At 33.3% G+C, this 23,634-nt stretch overlaps 1 protein-coding gene across 2 annotated transcripts in view; it reads left to right on the forward strand.

Annotated features, from left to right (window-relative positions):
• LOC132911303 (uncharacterized protein MAL13P1.304-like) overlaps positions 1-23,634 on the forward strand; it is a 308,863-nt gene that overhangs the window by 123,790 nt on the left and 161,439 nt on the right. For both annotated transcript variants that reach the window (XM_060967865.1, XM_060967864.1), the window contains one exon: positions 12,275-16,132. In XM_060967865.1, the coding sequence (XP_060823848.1) occupies positions 12,307-16,132 (3,826 nt within the window). In that variant the 5' untranslated portion in view covers positions 12,275-12,306. The remainder of the gene's footprint in view (positions 1-12,274; positions 16,133-23,634) is intronic.

The raw sequence follows: 23,634 nt of genomic DNA on the forward strand, positions 1-23,634 counted from the left end.
AATCGAAACCAGAACCCCTTTCATATCGGCTCCTGTCGAGCACTCAGATTCAAATTTTACCCACGCCTCGATCAGATATCTTTTAGCAAACGCAAACAGAGCGTATGCGACTGTCGAATGGATGAAAGGCCCACGAACTCTCAATAAAGTTCATGCTCCAGTGAATCATCAAATAAAACTCCTACGTCCTTGTAATTAACATACAAATATACTTTATCACTGTTAAATTCAAAGATAAAAAATGCTCAATGAATAAACGAAAAAAAAAAACGGCCAGAAAGCGTTGTAGCATATTAAGAGGTACCATTTTTCTTTTTTTTTTTTTAAATTGCTGCAACGCGATGTGAGAGAAATTTTGAACGATTCAGGTGACAGATGGCAACAGGTATAGTTTTTGTAAGTTTATTGATTTATTAGTTAGAAATATACATATATGTTTGTGCTAATTTATATCTGTGGACATAGTTAAAGAAATAAGATCCATCAAATACTTTACTTTGCATATTTTATATATTTCCGTAGACTATGCACATTCTATACATTTTTGCATCTTCTAATTTCCCGTAAATACTTTTAAATGTTTATATAAATATAACATAGGTTCAATTAAGAATAGCATTAGAATTGCATTTGATGATTTTCAATTAGAAGAATTCAAATATAAAACTAACGCTACATAATGAAAAAATATTTAATTTTTATTAATTTTATCGAATACAGTAAAACAAAGAAATCTGTACTAAATGATTTTGCTGTGAATTTAGAGTTAGAGAAATCTGAAAATGTAACAAATTGAATAAAGGCCAAATTTTGTAATAAATTCCAGGAAATATTTCGTGCGGAATGATATATGCACATGCACGCTTTGGTAAATTATAGCATCCTTTTAATTCATTTAACGGAAGTCACAAATCGTCATAATGGAGCTATAAGTGACATAGCTACAATACAACGTCCACATAAACTGTTGTTTGTCCACTAAATAATTAAATTGACGACTTTGTGATTTGGAAAAATTCCACGTTGTTTGTACTGAATAAGTATCATTGTATCAGGCCGCTAAATTCACGGACATTTGCGGCTTAATTTACAGGATACAGAGATACGGTATACATGTACTGTAATTAATTACATCTCATGAATTTATTTGCCCCAAAAATGTGTCGAATTGACCAGAATAACGATGGCCGAAAGCAACGAAACTGGCATTTTCGACAATTTATTTCTTAGTTACGTTCGGAATATTGCGACAAATTCTGAAATTTGTATTTATTAAAATGTACTTTATAACAATGATTTCGATTGATTAATTGTAATTTGGAATAATGCGCTATAATGATTAATACTTCATTTTTTAAACTGATTTTCACATAAATTCAAAATGTACACTAAAGCTTCTAAACCAAAGATTAAATTTGACAATTTTTATTTAGTCTTCTATAACCAGAATTTTCTGTGCTTTGCTCGGAGTACAATGAGAAATAATGAAACATGTAAAATAATGAAATAAAGAAAAGCCCTTGAATATAATTACGGAATTATAGAAGGTTTCAAAAACTGCTATTCAATGCTTTCGGTTTAGGTCGGTTAGGGTTCGGTTTAGGGTTATAGTTAGTATATATATATATTGCAGTTACATTATATCAATCCATTAATATACGATCTAACTAATCAAAACCAGATATGCCAAAAGCTTTGCATCAATGCAGATATTAAGGAGTTAATCCTCCTAGGAATACCCAAATGAATTTGGAATAATCACATACGTTTTTACGTATTATGATTACATTTGGGACATATGTGGGACATATGTAGGACTTGCATAACTATAATTATACTGCTTCAAATCCTCAAAATTAATATTTATATCAAATATTTAAACTGGCAAATGTTCAAAGCATAAAATTGTAAGTTTTCGAATTTTTCGATTCGTTATTATCAAATAATATCACGACTCTATTGCTTTTACGCATTACATTACTACTTGGATCGTAACAAATTAATCACAACAGATTAGATCGCGGCAATGTCTTTATTTGAATTTAGAATTCAAATAAAGGGATTTGCATTCTAATAGCGCACAAACGGTGTAAAAAATTCCCACTTCTCACCTACAAAAACTAAAATTTCCTGCGGCTACGTAAAAAAGATAACTCGTAACTTAATATATGTATAGATAACTCAAAAGAATTTTTATTTACAAAGCAAAATTCGCGGAATAAAATTTGATGTTAACCACCATTATGAGCCTTTATTCCTGGAGAAGATCAAGTTTTTTCTTGGATAATTCCACGAAGGGAATAAAACCTCTTTTCCCTTCCATTTTTCAGCAAAATTGACGCGATGAAAACATTCTGAATACTTTAATGCGACGACGTGACATTTTCGTTTCACAAACGACCGTGTTAATGTATGTACGTCACATATGTACATATCACGGTTGCTTTCCTTTTTATGCTTTACTCCCCCTAGGAAAGTACGAATACGTGAATTAAGCGAAGAAAAGTAAGTCCGCAGACTGATTCAGCCGAAGGAAAACGATCGCCACGATCTTTCGTATAAGAAAAGAATTATTAGAAGGACAAGAAAACTCGGTCCATCCACCGAGGGTTGAACTTTGATGGACGACTGATACGTGCACTGACCAATAATCTTTTTTCCCTCAGTCGACCTGATAATTTGAATTCCTTCTTTGGGGACTGGGACCTCTCAAAAGGATCAAGAAATGTGGAACAGGAATGCAAAGTTTGGCTGGCTATAAAATATACAGTGACGATCTTGTGAGAAATGAACAAGGTGTCCTATATTTTACTGTACAAACTTTACCCGTGTATTCTATGGGTGAAAATAGGACTAAAATGTCAGGTAGCAAAAAGTCGATTAGTACTTCATTATTCATGTTATAACGAAAATATGAAAGGCGACAAATATGTAGGTACGTTGAACTTCTTCCCCTTAGTCTTTATACAGGATAAGGTAAGATACATAATGTTCATGGTACGTGTTGGTATAAAGTACATAAGAGCCGCTTAATGAAAAAATGTTGCAAGTAAAAAGGAATTGATTATTGGATAATGAGGAATGAAGTAAAAATTTTGCAGGCAGTTGAGTCAGCGATTCTCACTTATTCTACTATCCATCGAAAACTAATGAACTTACACCACTTCTGCAGTAAATAGAATAAAGGTTGCGTTTTCAAGATATGGTGTTAAGCCAAATAGACAAAAATTTCACTTACACCACTTTTGTATTAAACGGTTTACTTATTTTCTGTTTTTAAACATGATTCTACTATACTTACACGCAAAGAAATTAGACAAAGTCATCGCGGTCTACAGTAAATTCAATATAACGCCGATAACTTTATATTCATAAAGACGGACGACACTTCGAAATGCACACGTAAGTATAGATAAAATAAAACTTACATATACAGATTTGGTTTTCATATTTTTATGATAACTTTCTAATGAAGCATTTATTCAACTTTTTGCTACATGCCATTTTAGTTTTATTTTTATTCACAGAGCATACTGGCAAAGTTTATACACTAAAGTATGAGATGCTATGTATGTTGCTTGGGTTGTAAATCGCTGTATAAAACGAATGACGAAGAAAAGATTCAGTGGTTCGAACTAGAAGAAGCATCAAAGAATAATAAAATCGCATTAGTGATTTCGCTTTTTAGAGGCGTCCTTTTTGTTTTCAAACTAACTCTACGTATAGGATTTTAATGCTTGTTGTAGATAAAGTTTTTAATAAAAACTTATGAAGGAAATTGCAGGTTGTAGAAATGGATTAAAGAATTTTTATTTGACATTTCTCGGACAAGTTTTAACAACTTTAGATGTAATTTCACAATTTTCTTTCATGAGTGACACATCGTCAAGAAGTTTTTAAATTATAAGTTCGTTGATACGTTTACAGGAATTTTTTCTAATAATCGCTTGAAAACGCAATATAAGCGGTTTTATTATTTGCTTGTGCTTCAAGTTGATTGCAAAATCTCCGGAATGTTTGAGAAAATTTCAAGCAAAAAATTTGCTGAGGCATGAGAAGTATTTGCGCGTTCCAACTTTTCTACATAATACTCTCGTGGCATACCTGTGCGTGCACCTGCGAGAATGGCGAAAGTCATTAAGCCCTATTTTTTACGACATCCAGTTTTAGTCGCAGTCGCGTGAATTATGAAGATGTTGAACACTGAAGCGTACAAAACTTCGTGGAACCATGATCTGCACGGAGATCTGTGAGTTGTTGCAAGTTGACCATCTTGAAAAAGGACGATTTTTTTTATTATTATTATTTATCTATTCTTTTACGTATTTTATATATTGTTTGTGTTTTTGTCATTAAATTACATACACACCCATAATCTAATAATCGCTGTATTTACCACCATTCGTTATTAAAATATTTAACAAACCATTACTTGTAAATTATCCACACTGTATTTATAAAAACTTTGTCTGAAGAATTTGCCCGTCAACTTCCAATTAAAACTGCTGTAATATATCCTTGTCAGTATTCCTTGCCAGTGATAGAATTCTCCTGTACCAGATCAGAGAATTGAGGTAGTAAAACTTCCAAGCGACCACTGCACGATTCAAGATCCACGTTCTTCTTCCTCCGTTTTACTTTTTCTTCTTTCTTCGAGTTGAAACGAGTTCTCGATTTAAGAGATTCGATCGAAAAGGATGGAACGTTAACGATACCTCGTTTGCTTTGTAAGAGTAAGTACAGATCGCTCGTTGAGAAGAGATTAAAAGCCCATTCTCGCTGTCTGTCTGGGAGATTTAAGTCAGCCTCAAGCTCAGTTCGCGAAATCGTTCGTAAAACAAAAAGATTCCCGTCAAGCTGTTATAAATCTATCGAACGGAAAGATCGTTCGATTGGCAAATGTTCATCAACCGAGCAGCAATTACGAAATAAGAACTCAATAAATTTTTCTCTTGAAAATACAAACTGTACACGATTAAGCGGAGATCTTTAAAGTGGTCTAAAATGAAAAACATATAAGTGGAAATTAAATGGCTCGAGATATTTTTAGTTATTTATACAAGTAATTTTCGATTAAAATAATTGCAATGTCTGATTGGATCCAGTTCGTTTAAATTTAAATACACGAACTTTTCTATATAGATCAGTTTCTTTGGGTTCTTTAAAGGGATAGATCAAGTTAATGTTTAAAAAATACCAAATTTCTTAGGAGATTATTTCTAAGTGGAAAGAATTTACTTACACGATTTTTCAATTTTTCACCGGAATAGCTTTGAGATAAAAATATAAAAGCAATTTGCGTCGAAAGTAATAAAATAGTAACACATTGGAGCAAAAATAAACTTTTTCACGATGAAATGGTATTTCATTCATTTATAGGTCAAATAAAAATTAAAGTATTAAGTGAAATGGTTTTGTGGAACAGAACGACCTCCCCATTTGATCAAAGATTCGAATAAAGGAATTACGATTAAATTCTTGCAATTAATCGTATTTTTTCTACATCATAATGCATGAACGATGATTGTCTTTTTTTAAAAAAATTGTTAAGAATCCTCCGTTTCGCAATATGGGAACAGAGGCTTTTGCCTCCAATTATTTTCCAGCGATTCATTTGCTCGCTCTTCATTTATTCCCGCGTTCACATGGCATTAAGGATTTCTTTTGTTCCTTACTTGATTCTCTTCTGAAACGCACAGGATGCTGCGTCGCCATCGAACTCTATTCTACGAGTTTTTCTTTTCTCCTATCGGAGGAATGAATACAACCACATTCGAAATTGTGCCATGAGATAGTTATTGAAGAATATTTTTTTTCGTTTTTCGCTTCGTTTTTCATTTCCATACAAATTGGAAGTATTGCCGCATTTTCGTTAGAAACAATGTGAAAAATAAATGGCCGAATAACTGTTCTTGATGAAAAGAATATTTTGTAGAATATCGTAGATACTGCAATAAAGAAAAAATCACTGTGTTCAAACAAGATAAATCTTCTTACGTTGATTGCTAATAGAACAATAGAATATACGTTTTAATGAAAGTGTAGAAAAATTAGTATGGATGTTTTATGGACTTTCAAGTGGAAAAGTAATTATTTATGAAAATGTAAAACGTAAAATTCTAAACGTTGTTCCACGTAATTAATAAAACACTTAAATAGCGTTAAACTTAATTAATTCTGATAAAAATACTGTATAGAATTTCTTGATAGAAGCACAGGGAAAACAAAGCGCTTTATGAATATCAATTCATGTATCAAATTAAATATGTCTGGAAGAAATTCTTCACTTAAATTCTACTAAAGCTCTCAGGTGATCGTAAAGTATTACCCTACAAAATGTTTCAATATAAACATATAAGAAATAAAACACTTTATATGAATTTTAATAGATTATTATCATTAGACAATTCTTTTATAGGTACTCAACTAAACAAGAAGCTACGGTGCTTAAAAATTCTGGACTTTTATATCGTACTAAAGCTGAATAAAAATTCTTAGTAAAGTGTCGATTTAATTCTTAATAAAGATACGGCGATATAAAACATTATATATTATAAGAATAAACATAAACATTTTTAAATCATTAATATGAAATTAACGTTTTGTGAGTATTAAAATAAAGAACAATCTAGTGCTGAAATAAATTACAATAATTTGCAAAGACACGATGCAAAATCCCTTAATTGGAACACAAGAAAATCGAAGCGACTGTCGAGACCATCTGTTTCACGTATATACATACGTACATATGTATGATGAGACGGGCGTGATTATCTGGATTTGGGATTGAGCAAGTTACAACAGCACGTGTTCTCGAAGACGGCCTAGACGTCAGCAATTTGAATTACAAGTAATTAGGACGAGGAACTACTGTAAATACATGATACAATATTTAATGATATATGCATCTAATAGCAGGGAATTCTGTCGTATGTCCTTCTTTTTCACGATGCTTTCAACAATAGCGCTCTAAAAATAACTCTGATGAAGTTCGCATAGAGTTCAATCGATGGCCAATTATCGACGACAGAACGCGTTCGACAACTGAAATTCTTTGAAAAGAACATAGGGATCTGATTGAACATCGAATGTGCCATCAGCAGAGAATAAAACATAGTATCTATACGTTCCATGCCAATATGCTTCATCAAAAGAAAACGCCATTTGTGTTTTAAATGTATCCTAGCGATCGTATGCTTCTACAAAGCATCACGTGGGAGTTTTTGTTGCCTAAATAGATTAACCATTTTAGCTGTAACGACAACTGTAGACAATTTTTTCAAATAATTCACTTGAATTGGTTTTATGGTGACTGTGAACTAATTTTGATAAAAGAGACAGAGTTTCTTTTTTACACCAAATCTTACATTATTCTAAAAAATTATTTTATTAATTGCAGAAAGAAGAATTATAGAAAGAAATCAATTGTAGGGAGTAAGAAGCTTCGTGTTTTAGTATGTAACATCAATGAAGATATAGATTATGTTTATTAAAAATATTTCAATAAGAGATATGTATGTATATATGTTTTTAAATTTCAGAAAAATCTTTTATTAAAATAGAGAGGAAGAAGAAAGATCTGAGGAAAATATTAACAAATATCCAGTCTATTTGTTAAAAAGTAGCAAATTTGTTGACTGTCAAAAATATATAAACTCAAGCATTTTATACCAATAATTTAAACGTTCCATAATCTCGAAACTTACAAGAATTAGAATGCTATCAGTTTTTTCAAAAATTTAGTTTCGATAAAAAGGTTGTTTCTAAGAATAATTAGATGGAAGTTGCATTCATCTCCGATAGATAACCAGAATGAACATAAGAATTAAAAATTCATTGTGATTCTACACTTATACAATTCTTCATTAATCTCATGACATTTGTTCATCGACATCTTCATTAATCAAGATAACACGATTCCTGGTCTGCACGGGATATTTAGTTCAGTCCAATCCACGTTCCCGGCGGGATTAAAGCGTCAAATTGCTTCGACGGAGTGTTAATCAACATTTGCCGTAGTACTTTAATTAGAAACATACTCATAAGTATCGTTTCATTTGTAGAGCTAGCCAACTGTCTAAAGTCATTTGCAAACAGAGAGCACCGAGAGCGAAACACGTGCATTCTGTTATCAATCTGTTCTACCTTATCGAGGAACTGACAGATACTATGAAATACTGTGAAATTGATTTGTAGCAGCTGATAGTACCTTGAATTTGATCAAACCGAGTAAATTAACGATTAATTAATAACTATATGCTATAGTTACTTAGTTAGCAGACTGTGAATTTGAATGACATCATTAAAAGACACAGCAGTGGTATATTTTATTATTAACTGTATATATTACTGCATACATATGTTATTTAACTATCATTGCCCACATTAACGTTAAAAGTTTTTCCATCAGGAAGAAGAACCTTCTTTATGCAATTGTAATTTAAAAATTTAAAAGAATCTTTTTAATCCAAATTATAATTTAGAAATGAAAGAATCTGCAGATAAGGATCTTGCCATCTATCAAAATAATTCTGCAAGGTTTGACGATTAAGGACAACACTTCTATTATTGCATACTTTCAAATATCAATTCGATCTAGTCGTATATTTTATTATACACTCAATTATGCGATTTTAAGAAATAAACTTGCGATTCGATTTATTTTTAATTAATTATTTTAACTCTTAGATTGAGTAATAGGTTCATTCGTGTTTTCTTAATACAGCGTATCAAATATCGTCATCTTCATATAAAATCTATTTATATATAGCAAATTAATAGCAAATTATTAAATCTTACTATTAAAAAGTGTCTTATCCCATTTCTCTACGAATTTATATCTTTTATGAAACAATTAGAATACGGTATTTTTCCATTTTTTAAATAACTTTTATAATCTTCTTTGAAATATGGACATTAGTAAGAAGTGAACGAAATTATTATTCAACCTAACATTTTTAATTTTGATCTTAAAAAAAATAAGCAGGTGTCTGATAATCTTGGACGATAAATATATATGGATATCACAGAATAATCATGCTTCATTATCTAATTACTATTGAAGGTAGACTGACAAAAGAACTCAGAAAGATTATGTGTCGAATATCTATTGCTTTTTTTTATGATAACACTATCGTTCACAATAAGAATTGTCTGCTTCTGTCCCCAGAGATGCGTACGTTTTTTTTTGTCTGAATATGTGATGGAAAACTTCTTTCGTATTCCCATTCGAGAGATTCAATTACTTTAATGCAATGCTTAGATTTGCAAAAAATGTAGAAATAGGTTTTTTAATGTTTCTTGATGGACGCATTGTTTTCGATACCTTGTTCAGTATGTCAAGCCTTCAAGCAATATCTTTCTTTTTTGATAATATTTGGTAGCTGTATTATACTTTTCTTGCTTCTTTCAGTGAACCAGTCTAAAGTATGAAAATATAAAATTAAAATATAAGTAAAGTTAAAAAATATAAGTATAGTTAATAGTAATCTATTGTTCAAATTGTTAAGAAGAATTTAATTCATTAAGATTCAGTATTGTCTTAACGTAACATTTTATATGCAGCTTTTTTTAGTCAATTTATATTATTGAATTATATTTCCTAATATTGTGGCTATGAAAAAGGATATCTTTCTCAGATTCAGATCCTGGATTTTTACAGAGTTTGAAGAAAATGCAGTTCTTTTGAAGAAAATAAATTTTATTCTAAATCATAAAAGTTGCGCCATATAGTATATTTTTAACATTATGATTGTAAAAGAATTTCAAAAATTTGCTTAATATTTCTTCCTCCGTCGTTTCTTTTCTCATCCAAATTCTACAACTTTATGCAGTTTGAAATAATTTATAAAATTCTTAAGAATATATAATCTTTTTCCAACTATCGAATTTTCTTTTGATATTTCTGACTCATGTAATAATATTGTATAACTATAATATTACTGAGTTAAGTAATTAACATTTTCCACCAATATAACGTCAACTCTTACACATTCATGCATAATGACTTAAGAAACACTATTCACCGCTTAATGGATTAAACCACTTTCCAACCAAGTCACATCAAACCACAAGAAACTTTAATTAACGTAGAAAGTATCTTCTTGAAAGAATCGAGTTAATCAGCTCCTAGGAGTAAATTATATCACGTCACGTTTATCTTCCAATAACTGAGCAACGAGAGGTATTCGGTTCTTCTGATACTTTTTCATTCCCACGAAATCTTTTGATTCTATCAATTTATCCAGTAACAGACTTCCGACGTGCCTATTCCCAAAGGCGAACCGAAATGAGCTTCATTCCGTAGGATTCAATCCTATCAATCGTGCAATCCCTTTCGTCGATAAAGATACTGGTGAAACCTTCCAATACCAATCGTTCCAATGGGCATTTAGTTACGAACGCATTAAGCCAGGATGCGTGTTTGGAAGTTCCAGTCACGATTTGTGTTCAAGACGACGGTCGTCGCGACGAGAAGGAAAAAAAATATCTTTGTTAGATACGATTCCCGTGAATTAAGTAGAAGCATATCTTGGAAAATAAGTTGATTAGGTTCGTGGAATCTATTTGATGTTATTGAGAGGACTGTGCTATGAGAATCAGGCGATGAGAGAAATGAGAACCGAAAAATGGACGATGAAATTGCGAAAGGAACGAGTATTGTTAAATTAATGTATGAGTTGCTTGAATGACAATAATCTGTCCTAACTATCCTACCTATAATCCTATACTATGATAGTAAAATATGATAGTAAAATATTCAATTTTATGAAACAGTAGTTTGGGGATTATTGCGCAGCATTGAAACGATAATGCGTCGTTTCGAGAGATTGTGTTTCGAAAGTTGCTTTGAAAACTAGTATCAATTAATCGTACGTACATCAGGTTGTTATGTTACACAATGTTGTTATGTTCTAATCCTATCCAAAATGTTACACAATGAATTTGGTTCACAAACTGTCTATGAAGTTTTTGCTATAACTTTGCTAAACAAATTAAATATCAATCAGTATAAATGTGTTAATGCCCCATATCCGCCAAACAAAAAAGAAAATAAAACCATAAAAATACAAAATGGTGTTTGAAGTTGTGCCAATCAATCAAAGTTGTATATAGCTAGATATAACGTAACACTCGCAGATGCAAGAAATCTAATGGCAATATTCCAAACCTAACTGGCCAATGGTTAGAGTTTAGTATCCGTCCCAACAATGCGGATTTAATGGCAAGAGTCCTAGTAATGCGGCTACATTCCGAAATTTCGAAAATGATCAATATTTGCTCGAATATTCAGCTCGATGATACGTCGTGATTAATAACTCCGATAACGATCGTAATAGTAGGTGGTTAATTAAAAATTCCACGAAAATAGATTTGGATCTATTACATGATTTCGATGGTTTAACGATGGTTCTCACGTGATCTTGATTATATAACCTCCATTAGCCTGTTATGATCTATTGGTAAAACTGAGTGTGAATGATTTCGACAATGGTTTATGACCTTTATTATTTATTATATATTATTTATTATTACAATGCGGATGTTCATCGAAATCTGTATTTTCGTCAAGGTAACTAAAGAAGTAAAATTTAATTTTATGACGCGTTTCAAAATAATATGTCCTTTTCGTTTGACATCTGAATCGATTGCATGAATGAAATTCTTCTAGTAGTGGTTTCAAAAGATAGCTATCCATTCTAACGGATATATTGTAACTCAAAAATGTATAAATTATTATCTTAATTATTCTTTTCGAAAAACAATAATCGTATCTAGATTTAACAGGAACTTGTTCCATCCATTAAATTTCAAAATGAATGTCATACTATGAATATTTTATACGTTATGTACATTCTTCAAATTTGTACGACTTTCTCATAAATACTCGAATATCCGCAGTTTAATTCTTGAAAATGGAATTCAGAAATTGAAACGAAGGAGCTCATATTCTTTCTAATCTTTATTCATTAATAATAGAACTGAAATAATGAAATCAAACAAACTTTATTCTTTTCAATTTGCAATTGTTAATAGTAAACTTCAAAGACTGCTATCAAAACAAGTTTATTTTCGTCAATCTTTAATTATTATTAATAATACAATTTAAAGATAGAACTGAAGAAAGTTTTATTCTTTTCAATCTCCACTTCCATTTCTTTGAGTAAACTAATTCTTCTACCAGACTAAACCTATATAATTCAAATTACGTCCATGTTAAGTCAACAAATAATCCACAATATATCCAAACTTATTATGCTATGTTTGCTTTCAGGATCAGGATATGCTCGTCACGGAAGGCAGGTGATGCGGCGGAACAACGGTTGGTTGGCCGTCCTGGCCGTTTTACTATTGCTGTCGATTCTACGTAACAGCTTAGCGGGTGAACGTTATCCGCTCGATTATGGTAACGCCGAGCTGCCGGTTAACCACAGCAAAACCACTTACGGAACTTACAACTCCAACAAACCATCTTTAGACTCGCGAAACTACTTAAATCCTTCATCAGTTCCAATTTCATCAAAATCATCGACCTCGACAACAACACCACTACAATCTCATTTGCACATCAATAAGAAAAATACTATCTTGTCGAAAGGCGAAACGAAAGCAATAACACGGCGAGCTACGAAGCTCAGCGATATAAATCTGCCTGGTGAAAACTTCAATAACGATCGGTCGATTCATGACGATCTTCGCCAATCTAAACTCGTCGATCCCAACGAACGATCTCGTAATGTTCGAGCAAGCGAGTCTAGCGAACAAGTTACCGAAGGATCGAACAGTCTCAGCTTGGAAATTCCTGAACAACCGCGTTTATCCTCCTGGATACCCCGCGGCGCGATAAAGAACATATCCAGGTGGATCAACCGCGTGAGACTGCCTGAACCGTCTAAGACGCGGGAACATAAAACGACGACGGAGGCGATTCGAAGAGGAAGCGTGCTGCTGGACAAAGGATATCCGTATTATGGTCACGTCAGAGCGATTTCGCACGATGACGACTCGTTGACGACTTCCGAAGGGCAGATCACAGGCGTTAAAAAACGAGAACGTTCAGTGAGGGATCCTCATCAAAGAAAAAGATGTGATAAAGCGAATGTCCTGCAAACTATACCAAACGTTAGTCTAAGGAAGACTAATTCTTTCAAGGATTCAAAGAGCAAAGATGACAGACAGAAAGTCATTAAGAAACGATTTTTAACTGGCTACTCTGTGTTCTCTGTTTCTCTCAACAGAAGGTTAAATGGGAATTTGAAAGCGAATAAATTGATTATTGCAAGAAAATCGAAAGGCAGACGCGAGAATAGTAAGAAGAGATTTGGACGATCGGTCCGGTATCTGAAAAAGAAATCGAGTCGAAACATAAATCTCGGGCCGTGGTATGCCCCGCGTGATTCTAGGCTTTCGAATAGCGATCCACGAAATGACATATTCAAGACAGGACGCGGTAACCATCATTCTTCGAGAGTCGAGGGTTTCCGGCACCATTCAGCGTCTCATAAATCAATGGCTGCGCGCCGTCACGCGGAGAATACACGCGAATTTAATGGAATCTTGCCGAAACAGAGATCAACGATAGGATACGACGACCTAGGAGACAAAGGCACCTATTCTTCTTCGATTCGAGAGAAGAGGAATTTCGTTCTAGCCGGTGATGCTTCCGATTCATTGCCTAAAGACGAAACTTTGGAGAATGTTACTTTCCATGGAACAACGACCAGTTTTTTGGAGAATGAGATAGACAACCATGAGGGAAATATCGTGGAAGAATTGAAGTATGATTTGGTTCAAGATAATTTCACAAAAAATTTGGTCGATCAAAGGCAGCAAAAGCTAGAAGAATTGGATGGAAATGATACGAAAGTACACTCAGTTACTTTAGAGTTGAGGAATGAATCATATTCGAAAAGACATAATTTCAGTACAGATTCAATTAATAGAACGAAATTGGAAGAATCCAGTGCGTCGAGTGGGAATTATTCAAATTTAGTGGAAAATATTTTAACATCGAGTAACGAATCCAGCTTGAGGGGCAACGATGTAAATCCGGTTTCAGTTAACAGAACAAAATTAGAAGAATCAAATGTGGAAAATTATTCGCACTTAGATTTAATTAACCAAGCAACGTTAGAAGACGCAAATACATCCAAAGGTAATTATTCACGCTTAATGACAAATATCTTCGCATTAACCAATAAGTCTGATTCAATAAACCACGATACAAATCCAGATTCAATAAACAGAACATTAGTAAAATCGTATATGCCAAATAGAAATTATTCAAAGACAAATACATTAAAGGCAAGCAACGAATCTTCCTCCACAATCCAAGACACAAGTGAAAACTCGATTGACAAAACAGAATTGAATAAATCGCTAAATAACCAAAAATTTGCATCAACAGCACCTACCATAATTAATTCACGATTAAACACGGACACTCGAAATTCAAACAATAAATCTGTGTTAATGAGTCCGAATACGAACAACGATCTAATTGATGGAACGGAATTAGACGCGTCGTGGGCGGAGATTGACGAGAGCCAGGAAGGCGCTATTCAGACAGGCGAGGAAAGGTCTACGCTAAGTAGCGTGACAAAGGAGTCTGAGAACGTATTCGTGAATTCACCACGCGGCTCGGTTACGGCTCAAAGGAATTCCACGCATCTAAGGCACGATATGAACAGTCTAGCCGAAGGAAGCTTTGTCTTCAAGAGCAATGGCCTCTTCCAGGTTACCGGAAGGAACGCTAACGATCCATTCAGTAACTCGTCAACGATGCAACACGGAAGAAAAATGGCCGAGAATTTCAACGTAAATACACTGCCTGATCAATTGCTTGTAAATAATGAGAAACAAGCTGAGTCGAATCTGTCTTTGATACCATTTCAACTATCAAATGTGTCTAAAACCGTTACTTTTAAGGAAGAAGAAAAAGTCAATAGTAGAAGCAATGATAAAGTGGTCTCAAAAAGTAGTAAAATCAATGATAAAGCGGCCTCTGTATCAGACAGCCAAGAATCGAGATCAATCGGGCACGACGAAGGAAAAAGTAACCAACGACGGCTTAATGGTTCCCTAATCGTTCTCGGAAAAGACAAATCTGTTGACTCGAGACCTATAGATCTGCTGGATCAAAATACTCCGACGAACACCGACGAAAGTAAGGCTAATGAACCAACCATAAGATCTTCCTTGAAAAATGACAAAGGAGCCGACGAGTTGGCTGATGAAACTACGAAAGACGTTAATCCTGTCGAAAGGGGCAAAAAGACCGTGGACAATCCTGAAGATCGAGTGTCAGAAGATTTTACCACCTTGAGCACGATTCTGATCAACGATCGTTTTTCAAAGGAACGAAAGTCCAGATCGTCGAAAATTGGAACCTCCACGAAGCTTAGACGTGATTTCACTATGGAGACCGAGGGCACGGTAGTTGACGAAACTTCCACATTGATACTGAATAAAGACGGGGTTGGTCAAAACAACGTTCCAACCCTAAACATCGATCCCACGCTGCCAGAAGCTGGTAACGATACAACTGCCGCTTCGCAAGTTACGTTGAACGATTCATTGGAATTTGTTTCGAGGAATTCGTCCTTCGTACTGACCTTAATGGATCAAACTACAAAGGATTATTTTCTTACTACAAACAACGTAATGCTTTCATCGACTGAAGTCGATCAAATGCAAATGGACATCGAAACGTCGACCATTTCGTCAATTAACGACGAGAATCAGTTATTGAGTTTCGATACGATCGTCACGTCATTGGAACCGAATGACGAAGACTCTCGTGTGACGATGGAAGATGTGCCTTTACGTAACATGGATAATTCCTCACACAAACTGCAATCGGAGGAACCTCCGTGGCCAGTTAAACACAGCGCTGTGGTAGAAGGTGATTTAGTGTTGGGTGGTTTGATGATGGTGCACGAGAGAGAGGACTCCTACACTTGCGGTCCAGTGATGCCACAGGGTGGTGTCCAAGCACTCGAGGCTATGTTGTATACCTTAGACACGCTCAACGATCGTGAAATCGTGCCCGGTGTCAAGATTGGTGCACATATTCTCGACGATTGCGATAAGGATACATATGGCTTGGAAATGGCTGTAGATTTCATCAAAGGTACGTACATGCACGTGTTTATTTATTTACTGATTGAGGAATGGTGATTAATTTATACTCGGTACCATTAGTAATTAATAGCGTGATTGACGGATGGAGCTTATTAGAGATTCGAAGTGTTTATTCGATTCGATTGATTACATCAACGTCATCGACCCATTAGGCGAATGTCGTTTATAAATACAATTCCATTAGGAGATATTGGTTAAATTATCTGTATGTAAAGTGCATTGAAAGTGCATTGAAAGTGCATTGAAATAGATTGTTTATAGAAATTTCTAAAACATGTTCGATCGATAAATTCTTCATGAAACGTTACTTATTAGAAAGAGAAATTTTTATGATTTAACACATTTCATTTGTAGGTAGATAAACATTTGTTTAGCAATCGATAGATGAGCAGGCCAATTATATATGAAAATGTCGAAATATTTCACAAGGTAGATTCGACTAATTTCGTGTCATGGAATTTATAAGAAGCGAAAGAAACTTTAAGCTCGGGAAAATCTTTTGGAAAAAGTTTATTAATAATTTTAATTATAAATACGGAATTATATGTAACTTTGATGATCTTCGTAATCACCAAGAGAAATATTACATTAAAGTACGAGTTTGGATATTGATTCTATATGAATAGAAAAAAAAAATATTATTTTTAAGATATACAACTGAAATATCACTCAGAACTTGTCTGCTTCTAAACGACCGTGAAAATGTTATCTCGTCGAGTAATAAATAGAAGTGCTTACAAATTACTTCTCGAGAAACTTTTTCCATATCTTTAGCAATACTTCGCAAGAGAGCGTTAAAAGGGAGAAACATCGTATGGCAGATTCGTCTTTCGGGCTCAACTTTTCATGAAAAAGAAGAGAAGAAGCTTGCGTCCCATTTAATTTCATTCACTTCGCAAATACGTAAAGTTCCGTCGAAATTGGTAGTAGAAAACCTGACGAAGGACTACCAACAATTGAATAAAATCACCGTTTAATCTAAATTGTGTTGAGTACCATTGGAAACCACGCGGGAAAAATATGACAAGTTCTAAAATGTGACATTACGATTTTTAGCTTTGGTCTTCAATTGCTTTCTGGTATCGAAAACAAGAAAGAAAAATGCAAATATGCAAATGCAGGTTATACGTAATACATTGAATTCAAAAATACGTAACGTTGTTACTTTGGAATGCATTGCTTCGGAAATGATAAATAACAATGGCCATGAACCGAAAGGATGAAGTTTTAAATAAATATCAAAGTCAATATGAACAATCTTGTGGTATTGAAAGAGGGATAAAAAGCGATTAAAACAAGCTGTCTATTCTTTCTTCCGTAACCGATACTCGTTTTTTAATTTATTACAGTTGGGGAAACTGCTTGACGCATTTTTCATCAATGCGAAAGCAGTAAAAAACCAAATAATATAACCAATCTCAATTGATCTTTCGATGTCAGCAGTATTTTCCAATATTTTTCATCAAATGTGACTATACCCATGGTATGTTAGCATTTGGTACAAGAATAGAAAAAAGATGTAAGATTTTCAAATTTAATTAACCCCTAAGTATTTTTAACATAAACAAAGTATTGCTAAGATAAATTCATAGTTCTATAATAATATAGAACTATATATAGGTATGTCTCATATTTACTATGAAAATATTACACTCCGTAAGTCTTTTATAAATCGTAGAAAATTTTATCGGATCTTCATAACCATGGAGTTTCTATGCTTTTGAGCATTTTGAGCATATTGAAAACAGCATTTTATTCCGAACACTCCACTATTTTCTGCTTTATTTAATTAATTTCTAATATATTAATAAAATAAAATAAATAGACAGGATAAAAAGATCTAGAAATTTTTAACGCATTAAAAATATGTAATCTATTCCTCTAAATTTCAATTTACCTCCGTTTCAACTTAATTTCATTCGTCATGAGGAATGGAAGATCTCTCTGTTGTATTATAAAAATAAAACATGAAAGCTTGCTTTTGTTTAAAACGAAACGTAAATTACAGATGTCATTTACGTTCTCCTAAAAAACTTCTCGAATGAACAAGTCTCGGCTCTCATCGTTACCTCATAGTTTAAAGCCTTCGTGCGAAGTCGGGTTTGTTTTTGGAGGAAGATACTTTACAAAACTTGAACATATCTCCCTAGCGGAAAAAGTTGGAGCCTAACGCGAATAGTAACTCAAAGAAATAACGAGCTACCCTGGACGCGATACTCTGTATGGATAATTTCGTCTCTTAACGAACTATTTCCCGAGGCAACAGTGAAATTCCAGCAACTTTCTCCTAACTTCTCCCTTTTTCTCTCCCATGTTCTATGCTAATTTATTATATCCCGTAGAATGTCTGGATCGTGTTTTCTATATAAATCAAGCGAAAGAAAGCTTTGTAGAGTCAGAACACAACGAACGAACGAACAAACATTGCAAAAGATGCTTTGTTGTATTTTTTGTACTTTTTTTTATTTTTCTTTTTTATTTTTTTCTTACTATATTCTTTGTCCGGATCTAGTTGATTTAGCAAGTGAAATTATCAGGTTGATTTTTTTTTAAAGTAAATATAACGACGATTTCAAAGCTTCGTTCCACCGTTCATTGGAATATACTCCCGACCCAGATATTTTGTCAATGCCAAGGTCTTAATTTACCGTTTGTGCGCATCGATCGATGCCGCGAAGCGGTTTGATAGATTCCACGAGCGTTTCACGCTTCCTACGTGTGAATGCAAACCACGACGGCGATGCGGCAATTGTAAAACTGCGCTGCTGGAAACCCTGTAACAGAAGATAACGATTGCACAACCGATGTATCGATATTAAATAAAAGGCACCGGGCATGTTGCAGCAATTTCGGAGAAAATGAGACTTTCGAGAGGCAAATGTCTTTAGTCTATAATCCCTAGAAGTTTTATAGCGAGTCTTTGGAAGTTAAATCCTGTGTTCCTGCTGCATCCTTACGAAATACATATATGTATTACTATGTACTATTATGTACTATTTCGTTTTTTTATTTTTTATTTTTATTTTATTTTGTTATGTACTTATATACTATTATGTGAACGTAGGAGAATTTTTACATTAAACATATAGCAATGGCGCATTAATTTTTTAAATTTTCGTTCCTTTTCTTCTGCTTTAACTATTTCACTTTATTATAAAATTTCAATTTATTATGTCTTATTTAAAATCTTCCATTTCGATAATTTTTGCAGCCGTTTAACGTGGATTAAAATTCTATGGAAATATTTATAACACAGATAAATTAAAAGGTTGTTGGATATTCAGTCGCATTTTCCAAATAAGATAGATATACGGATTACATTCGTGCGTAATTTCACAGGCGATTAAAACAATTAGGGATGCGCAAAATTTTAATTAACGTGCACAATAATCCTACAATCCGCTATGCTAAACTTTCGACTCAACATCCTCTAAAAATATTGTTCGAAAATCTTTTGTATACGATAACAAGCGAAACCATTAGCGAAAATATTTTCCCTCTTATGGATTTAATCACTTAGGTACAACGTGCCACTATAGTGGTTTTCGGGGATCTCATCTTATATTACGACGCACCACTATAGTGGCTCACTCTACTACTCATTCGCTCACTATTTGAATGAAATAATCTTTTTCATTTGTCTTGCTTCATACTTTTCTTGTCCTCGCAATGTTTTATAACAGTATTAAAATTATACAGACAAAATATATAGTCTTTGTTTTTGATACGTCAGTGTCAAATATCAATTATTGTTTTCCGTTAAAATAAATATACCATTATTAGATGCTCCTTTTAACATGACGATCTGCATCCCTATAATTTTTTAGAATCTTCAACCTCAAAATGTCGCTTCAAAATAGAAAACGAAGAGCAAATAAAATGTTTTACTATATTCTTTAAATGCATGATTTCTTAATATACTATTACTAGAAAAGGATTGATTTGGAAAGTTTCGCTTTGGAAAATTTTAGCGAAATAAAAGATTTCAATTATTCTTAATTCTACGAAAAAGATTTAAATATTCTGCAATGTTGTTTCAATCAGTTGTTTACTATCGTGTTAATATAATATATGCGATATTGCTTCATCTACACGTTATTACCGCACAAAAGGTAATGCGGTAAACATGGCGAATAACATGAAGCGAATATAACTTATACAGGTAGAAAACACGAATTGGATAGTGCTATTAAGTACTACTCAAAAGACAGAGTATGCTAATAAAGGGATGGGAGACATAAAGGAATTTTTTACCTGCTTGTGGTGCACGTTATGTAGTTCTTAAATGTAGTAAATAATACTCTTGCGTTTGTAGTACATCGATGTGTCGCTAGCTGGTCTATAAGATATTTGCTTTCTCGCTAGTTGTCACAAAGGTAACACGTTACCTTGTATACAAGAAACAAAACATAACTGATGTACTTCCTTCGGTAGTACATATACTAAAATATTGTGCGGTATACCAGGAACGGCGGTGCACTATTGATAAAAAACTTGTAATTAATTATTATCTGTGAACATCTTGTAAATTATATATGAAATAAAGGTACAAAAATTTTTTATTTTATCACCTCTACATGTAATGAAAGTGTTCCTACATATTTATTTCAGCGATTACGATCCACAATTCTCAACACGTAGTATGCATCCTGCGTAATAAGAATCTAATATGATAAATAGTTAATGTTTTATTTGAGACGACTTCAGTTTGTGAAAGAGCAAGTCAATATACATCGAATCCCGGCGACTTATATCGGGATTTCACGCACTCGTACTGTAGAAATATCGAACCCAATAAGCATATCGGCATAGCAAACTACGCGTAATACGTTGGACAACTTGATAATAACTTGCGGCCCAGAGTTTCAGATCACCAAATTTATTCTGCGGTGATCGAACGTCCGGAATACGAAAGATTCTAATAAACGACTTCCGTTCCCGGAAAAATTCAAAATGTCAAAAGTTCACCCTTAGACTGTAAACATTTTTACGATACTCTAACTATAACTCGAACTCCGACTTTCGTGTCCGATGCATTTTTCAGTGGGTAACACTTGTTAGAAAAATCCCAAAAAATTCGTATAATATCTCCAAATGTTTTGGATTAAGGTTGTCATAAAACTTTTATCAAATAATTTTTTTTAGGCAGGGGCTGAGAAGGTTTTCTACCTGCTCCCTTGCGAGCAACTCAACTCGGTCAAAATAACTTGGACATGAAATACCCACCTCTACGGTTCAAGGATTAATTTTTCTTCATATCTTACATCCTAGTACACTCTTTTCTTTGAACAATATAACATCAGATTATTACATCGCGACTGATGGCACAGGCGAACGAATAATCTACTACATTAACGAAAATACACAAAAGCTGTTGAACATTTTCATGGAATTTTAGATAAATTTTCCACTTTTCAGAAACGTGTTAATACGTGTCATACGAAGCATGAAATTTCATTAGCACTCTAATGAGACTCAAAACTTCCAAATGTTTTATATAACACATATAACATATACGTAAATGCTATCTATGTAAAATGCAAATACCTTTACGAACTACCGTAATGATGGATAAGAGATATAGGGACTGTTTACCCGCTTATGAAGCACCATTATGTAACTCTTTAATAGACGAAATCATGAAATAAATAAAAAATAGAACGAATAGCATGTGAAATTAATGATGATGAAATTAAAAACACGAAAGACACGATAGACTATTAAGTCTCCTTAAATTTGCCACTACTACAAAATTTTACTCTGAAGATTATTAACATACATTTAGAATTATTATCATGTTTTAATGCATTCTATATAGATTACCTGAGAATATTCATAATGGCGCTTTCAGTTTTTGGTCATGGAACTTTATGTAATCTCGAAGCTTTAATCCTTCTGTGCCCAATGCTACATATTCAACATTGTAGAATCGTAAGTTATTAACACAAATACAGTAAGAAGTTATTGATTGCATATACGATAAATTTATTTGTATCTGATAAAACCGATTGTAATTTTAGTAAATCGTGTCTTGTTTCATCATTAATTAACAATTGATAAATAAAATTTTGATTATAACTTAATCAAAATTAAATTCTCAAACAATTAACTGGTTCTATAAAAATGTTTAATAGTCATCGAATTTCTAACGTTTTTTACATTTTAGATTAATTCTCGAAGGAAATACAGCGCTACAAGCACCTAATATTGCGGAGGTTTTAAACGATAAGCTCTTTAGAATTCAATTTTCTTGAGGGCGATATCGCGGAGGTATCGCTGTGTCAGTTTACTACGAGACAGTTTGCATTCGTGATGGATATGCATTATATCACGACATCGTTCGCTGGTACGGAATTGAGTAATTAGGATCCTCTATTTCTCGAAGCAATCATGATCCCTATTCGAAACGTAGGCTATTGTTTAATATCACATATCTCCACGCTGAAAGAGGAATAAATTGAAATTACTAAATTGAACCCTTCTTTACTGATTATTTGCAAAGGAAATAGCAAGAGAATTATTCAAAGGAATTGCTTTTCTTTCGTTCACAATTTATAATAAAAGTGTGTAAGTATCAAGCAAGAACTGTTCTCTGCGGTCTATAAAAATTTATGTGCTTTCAAAAGAACACGGAATCGAATAAATGGAACACATGTAGAGTTAAAATATATTGCCGATGTAATCTGAATTTCATAAGGAAGATCGTCCAGAATTCAAGGGATATTTTCTTGATATCCTCAAAAAGAAGTTCTCTCTATTTAAGTTTTCGCGTATAAAAGGACAGAAACCTAGTGATAAGAAATGACAAATAAAAAGGAATTAGTCTTTAGAACTTATTAGAAATATTAAAGAGAATATATTATATAAATAGGCATTTTCGGTCTAATTGTTATTTCCAACATTTAAAAAATTTTCGAAGTTCCAAGAAAGTACGAAACAGTCATTGTCTCAATTTTGTGCTAAAATCTTTCTTGAAACACAGAAAGTGTTAAAGAAAGTTCACTGCGACTGTAATGGGAACCAATTTAAAAATTTGATGACAGAACATCAAGAAAATGAACATCGTAATATTCTACTAGCCACAGAGACATTTTTCCTAATTTGCTAAATTGCACATTTTAATGAAACTAACAAGGATCCACTTAATCCTTATTACACTAAACATCTGAAACAGTCCAATTTCTTAGAGCAAATTGTCAGCCGTGTACACAAACAACAATTTGCGACTGTCACGATCCTAACGAAACGAATAAATTGAAATAAACGAAACAATTTTCTGTCAATCCGACTTTGATGCAAGTTACGAATTTTAAAGTTTAATGTTCTCAAGAAACACAACGTAATCCTTGACAAAAGCGAATTTACTTTGGACGTTACAATTATTCATGTATTTCTAAGGGATCACGACGTAACTTAGGGGCGAAACTCTCGATGAATCGACAAACATTGTATATAATCGAGCAGTCGATGATTTCGATACGAATACCGACA

Source organism: Bombus pascuorum, chromosome 10, assembly GCF_905332965.1.
Source record: "Bombus pascuorum chromosome 10, iyBomPasc1.1, whole genome shotgun sequence".
Classification (NCBI taxonomy): Eukaryota; Metazoa; Arthropoda; class Insecta; order Hymenoptera; family Apidae; genus Bombus; species Bombus pascuorum.